This window comes from Lichenostomus cassidix, chromosome 3 (genome assembly GCF_008360975.1).
Source record: "Lichenostomus cassidix isolate B80296 chromosome 3, HeHo_3.0, whole genome shotgun sequence".
Taxonomy (NCBI): domain Eukaryota; kingdom Metazoa; phylum Chordata; class Aves; order Passeriformes; family Meliphagidae; genus Lichenostomus; species Lichenostomus cassidix.
In genome coordinates, this window is record NC_139483.1 from 107,973,370 (window position 1) to 107,981,167 (window position 7,798).

The 7,798-nt window shown below is 48.8% G+C and overlaps 1 protein-coding gene across 1 annotated transcript; it reads left to right on the forward strand.

Annotated features, from left to right (window-relative positions):
- The first annotated feature begins 217 nt into the window (after window positions 1–217).
- On the forward strand, window positions 218–6,410 carry LOC146440409 (opsin-5-like). Its single transcript, XM_085057444.1, has 4 exons — window positions 218–468; window positions 3,831–4,124; window positions 4,718–5,049; window positions 5,900–6,410. Exons 1-4 carry the CDS (start codon window positions 396–398, stop codon window positions 6,245–6,247), a joined length of 1,047 nt encoding a protein of 348 aa, XP_084913570.1. The 5' UTR covers window positions 218–395; the 3' UTR covers window positions 6,248–6,410.
- The last annotated feature ends 1,388 nt before the right edge of the window (window positions 6,411–7,798 follow it).

The window sequence follows — 7,798 nt, forward strand, 5'->3', positions numbered from 1 at the left end:
GATTTATTTCCCCAGGCTGCTGATGGTTGAAGAACAATTGGTTTTGCTCATCGGAGGGGATTTGCATTGTGAAGCTTCCTGCCCAGCCGGGGAGCAGCAGGGTGGGAGAGGAGGGGTGGGTGGAGAGATGCTCTGCCAGCCAGACAGGCGGATCGCTCTGGCAGCAGCTCTGCCTGCCTTTCACTCTGCCTCCCAGGGGGAAATCCTCCCTCTCACTCCAGGCTTCTCCTCTGCCACACCAGAGGCAGGAGCAGGAGGCAGCAGAAGAGTCCCTGCACTGACAGCCCCCAACACCCAGCTCACACCTGCAGCAGGCAAACCATGAGGATGAGCTTTTTGCTCCTGCAGCCACTTCACCTTTGATTGGAAACCTTCACCCACCTCCACAAGGGACCATGGAGGAGCAGTACATTTCCAAACTCCACCCACTAGTGGATTATGGAGCTGGGGTCTTTCTCCTAATCATAGGTGAGTTCACAGCCTGCTCATTTGCTTGGAGCCTGGGAACAGGGATACAGGGATTCCCTGTTTGTGTCGTGATCAGGCAGAGGAACCTGAAGGGAAATGACAGAAAATGTTTCCACACAGGTTCCACTGCTTAGTGCCTTGGAGCTGGTTGGGTGCCAGGATTAATATCCACTCTTGGATTTGGCATCTTTTGTTTTGATGTTGAAGAATGGCTAGCACAAATTTGTCTCCATGGCATCACAAGTATTTGAAATAAGTTGTCTATCGCTTTTCATGGCATCTCAGCTCTGAGAGCTGAGCCAGGGCAGCTCATTCCATGGGATTGGTCAGGGGAAAGCAGTTGTGGGCTGACCCTTGGTGGGGAAAGTGTCATCCTGCTATGTCTTGGTGGGATGAACTGCTGCAGAACAGCAAAGTGTTTCCAAATAGCAGTTCTGGGTTTTATAGCAGCCTGTTTGCCCTGCTGCAGGCAGATTTAAAATTAAATACAAGTGGGGAGATAGTGACCAGCCTGCTCCAGCATGGCTCCGGTTAAGAGTTTTCTTCTGTGTCTGCTTCTGCTTCAGGCATTTGTTTTCTGCCCTTGTGGATTTGTAAAGGAGTGGAACTTATTTAGCCAAGTTGCTTTCCACCTGAATTTTTGCTAAGATTCTTTCTTTCAGCTCCTTTGAAGACTCTGGTTGATGTAAGAAAGACAAGCCTATATTTTGAAGTGCTTTAATACTGAGGTTTTGGACAGCAGTGCTGGGCTTTAGCTCTTCATACCTTGTTCTGCACAGCAGAGCACAACTCAGGGTGAGAAAATCCCTGTTTACAAAACAACCAAGGGCTTTTTCAAGTCAGGACGCCAGGACCCTTCTCTCAAAAATGTAAATATATAGATGCAGTTAAGACAATGGGAAGGGGCAGCAAAAAAGGGCTGGAGGCTGCAGCTCCCCTTGCTGACCTTGCTCATGTGCCACCCTGCTACAGTCTCACACCTCTCCTAGAATACTTTTAGGTGCTGAAACTTCAGGCACAGCTTCCAGCATTGGATCCAGAGCCCTGTGGGGCAACTATGTTCACTGCATTGTGCAGGGACTCTCAGAAATAAAACAGTGAGCTGAGCTGGAAATGGGTGTTGTATTTAGCCATCCCTTTGCCACCTCAGTGGGGCTGCACGTTTGTGCCCTGAAATGATGTTTTTATTAGGAACAAGGCCAGGGCATGGGCTGCAGCACTCTGCAGCAGCTGTTTGATCACTAGCCCAGTTACAGTTCTGTCCTGTGCCAGCCAGCAGCCCACAGACTGAGGGGTGGAGGGGAAGAGCTTCTGTCAAGGTAAAAGAGAGGCTGGGCCTGAATGTCACCTCTGATGACAGAGCTGCTTCCTTCATCTTATGTCGGAGCTGAGCTCTTACAGAAGAAAGTGAACTGGTTTTTTTTCCTCCTGAAGCCTGAGAGTGTTCTGTTTTGGGACCCTCACTGCAAGAAACAGGACGAGGGGCTGGAGAGAGTCCAGAAAGGCCAATGGATTTGGAAAATGGTGTGGAGCACCAGGAGTGGCTGAGGGAGCTGGTGGGGCTCAGCCTGGAGAAAAGGAGGCTCAGGGGGAACCTTCAGGCTCTGCACAACTCCTGACAGGAGGGGGCAGGCAGGTGATGGTCAGGCTCTGCTCCCAAATAACAAGCAACAGGTCAAGAGGAAATGGCCTGGGCACATTTAGATTGGATTTTAGGAAACATTTCTTCATGGAGAGGATTGTGAAGCACTGGAACAGACTGCCCAGGGCAGTGGTGGAGTCCCCATCCCACAGCTGTAGCTGTGACACTTGGGGACATGATTTAGAGGTGGCTTTGGCAGTGCTGGGTTAATGGTTGGACTTGATGGCCTTAGAGGTCTTTTCCAACCTGAAGGATTCTATGATTCCATGATACTGAGTCCCAGCCTGTGGAGAGTGCTCTTCCCACCGAGCTGCAGGTGCTCTGTCAGCACATGGGCATCATTCCTTGTGCAGATACAGAGCTCTTGAGAGCTCAGGGAACTCTTCAAGTGCATCCAGAGGTGGCAAGTGAATGTGTGTGGTCAGAAAGGGAATGAATTTGGGACGTGGGGTCTCAGATTTGTATCTCCATTTCCTTTACATGTTTTCTTTGACATCTCTAAAGTTTCTGCACTTATTTATTCTGTTTTGCTGCATGTGCCTCTATGAACTCCTCCGTGGGCACTTTAAGTGGTACCTGTGAGCAAATGCAGCCTTCCTGCATTCACAGCCACAGGGGAACATGACAGAATCTTTTTCTGTCTCCCTCTTTCACATCTGACTTTAGAGGACACCTTCTCAGGAAAACCTTTGATCAAAATGTTGCTCAAGCACCATGTTCACTTGAAAGAAGAGAGAAAATGAGCTGTTTGGTGCTTGTACTTCTGACACAGCTGTCACCAACACTTTGAAGCCCTGTGGCACACCTGAATAATGTATGTCTGACAGGTCCTTTTGCAAAGAAAGCTCTGGGTCTTGTTGCACACCCATGGCTAAACAATTCCCATGGTCCCACTGCACTCAGAGACCACTAGAACAGTCATCTGTTAATTTTCAGGGACCACAAGGACCCTGTGCCAGCACATGCCCAACACTGAGGCAGCTCAGAGCCAGTGCTGGTGCTCCAGTGCAAAATGAGGGAAGTCACAGAGAGGGAAGGCTTTGGGTAGTGGAGGGCACTGGATGAGAGGAGGGGACAGGCAGGCAGGATGGCTGGAGTACTTCAGCAGGAAGGAGAAGTGAGGATAGTCTTTCCCAGCACAAGAAATATGTGGACCTGCTAGAGTGGGTCCAGAGAAGGTCAAAAAGGCGCTCGGAGGGCTGGAGCCCCTTTGCTCTGGAGACAGGCTGGGAGAGCTGGAGGGTTCAGCCTGGAGAAGAAAAGGTTCCAGGAAGACCTCATTGTGGCCTTTAGTACTTGGAGGGAGCTTGCAAAATAGACAGAAAGTGTCTTTTTACATGGGCAGACAGTGACAGGACAAGGGGAATATTTCAATCCCTGCCATGGGCAGGGACACCTTCCTCTATCCCAGGTTGCTCTGAGCCCCATCCAGCCTGGCTTTGGACACTTCCAGGCATGGAGCAACCACAGCTTCTCTGGGAAACCTGGAACATTGCTTCACCACCCTCACAGGAAAGAATTCCTTGCTGATTCCCAATCTAAGCCTGCTCTCTTCAGTTTAAAGCCATTCCCCCTTGTCCTATCACTACATAATCTTGTAAGAAATCCCTCCTCAGCCCTCTGGTAGCCCCTCTAGGTACTTCACATACTTTCTGTGGATTTCACAGGTTTGTTATTCACAGGTGTGATATTCTTGTCTGTGCTGATCCTTCCCTTCCAGCCATCCTGACAATCCTTGGGAATTCAGCTGTCCTTGCCACGGCTGTGAAACGTTCTTCCCTGCTGAAGTCACCGGAGCTGCTGACAGTGAACCTGGCAGTGGCAGACATTGGGATGGCCCTCAGCATGTACCCACTGGCCATTGCATCTGCCTGGAACCACGCCTGGCTGGGGGGAGATGCCTCCTGTGTTTACTATGCCCTGATGGGTTTCCTGTTTGGGGTCTGCAGCATGATGACCCTGTGTGCCATGGCTGTGATCCGATTCCTCGTCACCAACTCATCCAAATCCAACAGTGAGTAAATCGGCTCTCTTGTCACCTTGTTGTGGTGGGTTTGGGCTGGGCTGCTCAGGGAGGTGCTTTGTGGAATGTGGCATGGAGTATCAGGTCAGTAACAGCAGAATTAGCGTCAACTTTTAGTGCAATATCAAATCCTGATGTTCCCAGAAGGATCTGATTAAATTCTTTATGAAACAGTGAGGTTTTTCACTTCTCGGCTAGACTAGGTGAAACTACCTGAGAATGGAGAGTACAAATGTTTCCCTGGACCAGACTGTCCTTCGTTCCTATTTGTATCCAAGCAGATACACTGGAATTTGAAAGGCAGGAATATTCTTCTGGCGTTCCTGGGCTGGGACCATAGTACATTCAGGGTCAACTTGATCTTGTAAAGCTCCCTGAGTTACTAAGCTCTAAATGAGGACTGAGGGCTGTGCTCAGGTCTCACCCAACCCACACACACTCTGTTTCTCAAGAAGACTAAAGATTAGGGAACTTCAGGAGCAGCCCAGGTGTATCTATAGCCAACATCCTCCTGTTTGAGGAGAAGTTATGGCAAAACCCATGTGGCTGGGACGAGATCCAAATATGCTTGCTCTTCCTTGCAGGTAACAAAATCACCAAGAGCACTGTCTGCATCCTGATTGCTTTCATCTGGCTCTACTCCTTGCTCTGGGCCATCCTGCCTTTGGTGGGTTGGGGCTACTATGGCCCTGAGCCCTTTGGCATCTCTTGTACAATAGCCTGGAGCAAGTTCCACAACTCCTCTAATGGTTTTTCATTCATCCTGAGCATGTTCCTCCTGTGCACAGTCCTGCCTGCGCTGACCATCGTCGCTTGTTACCTGGGAATTGCCTGGAAGGTTCATAAAGCATACCAAGAGATCCAGAATATTGACAGGATCCCTAATGCAGCCAAACTGGAGAAGAAGCTGACCCTGGTGAGTTATCCCCGTGATGGGAAGAGTGTGCAGTAATCAGGGGCTGGCAGAGAGCTGGCTCTGCTCATGCACAGCTCACAGAATCATGGAATTACAGAGAGCTACACAAAAATTCTATATGGAAACAGGGTTTTAGTATATTAATATTAAATATTAATATATTTTTTCTTCAAATATGCACTGTTGTGCATTTTTTGTGGAAAAGCAGAATTGATCCAAGCTTTCTAGAGGCCAGTCGTAGAATCACTGGATCATTAAGGTTGGAAAAGATCTCTAAGATCATCAAGTCCAACCATTAATTCAGCACTGACAGGTCCACCACTAAACCATGCCCCAAAGCACCACAGCTACACATTTTTTGCAACACTTCCAGGGATGGTGACTCCACCAATTCCCTGGGCAGCCTGTTCCAATGACTGACAACCCTTCCAGTCAAGAAATGCTTCCTAATATCCAAACTAAATATCTTCTTGTGCAACTTGAGGCCATTTTCTCTTGTCCTTTGATTTAACAGGGAGCAGAGCTCGACCCCCACCTGGCTGCACCCTCCTGTCAGGGAGTTTTAGAAAGCAAGCTTTCTAAAGGTTTCCCCTGAGCCTCCTTTTCTCCAGGCTGAGCCCCCCTGCTCCCTCAGCTGCTCCTCACCAGAGCTGAGCTCCAGACCCTTCCCCAGCTCTGTTCCTTTCTCTGGACACACTCCAGCCCCTCAATGTCTCTTCTGTCATGAGAGGCCCAGCAAGCACAGCTTCAGGTGTTGCAGTTCAGGTGTGCTCCCACCCACACATTGTGTGCCACAATATCCAACCCTGTCCGTGCCAGCTGCAAACAGCAGCCCTGTGCTCCCTTTCAGATGGCTGTGCTCATCTCGGTGGGCTTCCTGAGCTCCTGGACTCCCTATGCAGCTGCCAGCTTCTGGTCCATCTTCAACTCCAGCGACTCCCTGCAGCCTGTGGTGACACTGCTGCCCTGCCTGTTTGCCAAGTCCTCCACAGCCTACAACCCTTTCATTTACTACATCTTCAGCAAGACTTTCCGGTGCGAGATTAAGAAGCTGCAGTGCTGCTGTGGCTGGAGGGTTCACTACTTCAGCTCTGACAACTCCACGGAGCATCCTTTGTCCACGATGTGGAGCGGGAGGGACAACATCCGTCTCTCTGCAGGGGTGAAGGTGGAGAACCTGGGAGCTGCAGCTCCCTGAAATGCAGCCATGGGTTCACAGCACAGGTCAAACCTGGCCTCACTCCCAGCTCCAAAGGAGCAGGGATGCAGCAAATGAGGTTGTCACTCCATATCTTACGTCAATACAGAGGTTTAAGTATATATTTTTAAGCAACTCTCAAATATTGTCTTTAAGCCTCACAGCACAAAAAAATTAAATCTATTTTTCCCCAAGGAATTCCACTTTAGAGGAAATAGATTTATGTACCAAGCATAAAATGATGTAAATTAAACTTATTTTCAGGTCAACGGAGATTTATTATTTTTGTGGGGGGGGTTTTCCTATACTTTTTATTTTTTAATGCAGCCTATCTGCCAAGTCTTGGCTCTACCAGTGAAACAGCCATCAGAGAAAACCATAGGTTGCACACAGTGTTACCAAATAAACACAGCTGAGTGTGTAGTTTTCCAGCAATGCAGATTGAAAACCATATGGGGAGCAAGAAATGTTCACTGCCAGGAAAACGTGAGAATGTGGCTGCTCTTGAAATGACGTAGAGATCTCTGGTTGCTTGCTCTGTCAGAGGTGCAGCTCCAACTCCTCCAAACACAAGTCCAAGGAGTTGAGCAGCCTTGGTCAGACAGGGTTGATGGGAATGTGGCAGTCAGTGAAGGATGCTTTCCGTGTATCCCACGTGGCACAGGGGAAGTGAAGGAAGCTCTCAGCAGGAGGACCTGTGCCCTTGGGCTCTTGCTGGCTGAGGTACAGCAGCTCTTTTTGCTACAGAAGCTGTCAGGGTGTCTGGTTTAGAATTGTAATTGTTAAGGTTGGAAAAGACCTTTAAAATCAAGTCCAACCACCATCCCAGCACCACCACCATGTTCACCACTAAACCACATCCTCAAGTGCCACATCCACACATTTTTTTGTACTCTTCCAGGGATGGTAACTCCATCACTTCCCTGGGCAGCCTGTTCTGGTGCTTTACCAGCCTTTCTCTGGACCTGTGCTCTGCGTAGGATGACACAGGGCATTCCCTAGGTAACCTTCCTAGCAGTAAGTCATGCTGCAGATGCATCCTGGCTCTCATGGCTTCCATGGGAACTCCTGAGATCACAAATTCCCTGCTGGCTGTGGCACTGACATGACTGCAACTAAGATCAGTTTGTAGATTCAGTACAACCATAACACCAGGTTTAACCAAAGACAGTCTGAGGAGGTAATGATGAGCTCCTACAGCTTAAATCTCTCTCTCTCTCATAGTGATTTTGATTTTAAAGGACATAAACACCTATATCTAGGATTTGAAATGTTGTACAAAAGATGGCTTGGTAGCTGCAGCAGTTCTGCTTTCTCTTGACCACACAGAATCACAGAATGGTCTGGGTTGGAAGGTACTTAAAGCTCATCCAGTCCCACCCTTCCAGGAAGGGACACCTTCCAGTGGAATCTTCACCAACACTTTGCATTGGGCTTGCTGAAGACAAGTTAAGGCACAGGCAGATTTCCCCTGATTTTAAACAACCTAAATCAACAGCAAATGGACTCTGAGCTCTTGAAAACTTTTGTCACACTTGAACTCTAATAATT

What these genes read in the sequence shown, in the direction of transcription:
- LOC146440409 (XM_085057444.1), top strand. Translation starts at nt 396, where the DNA reads ATGGAGGAGCAGTACATTTCCAAACTCCACCCACTAGTGGATTATGGA. An exon ending in GGTCTTTCTCCTAATCATAG is followed by an intron (nt 469 to 3,830) that starts GTGAGTTCACAG and finishes CTTCCCTTCCAG; the next exon opens with CCATCCTGACAATCCTTGGG. An exon ending in CAACTCATCCAAATCCAACA is followed by an intron (nt 4,125 to 4,717) that starts GTGAGTAAATCG and finishes TCTTCCTTGCAG; the next exon opens with GTAACAAAATCACCAAGAGC.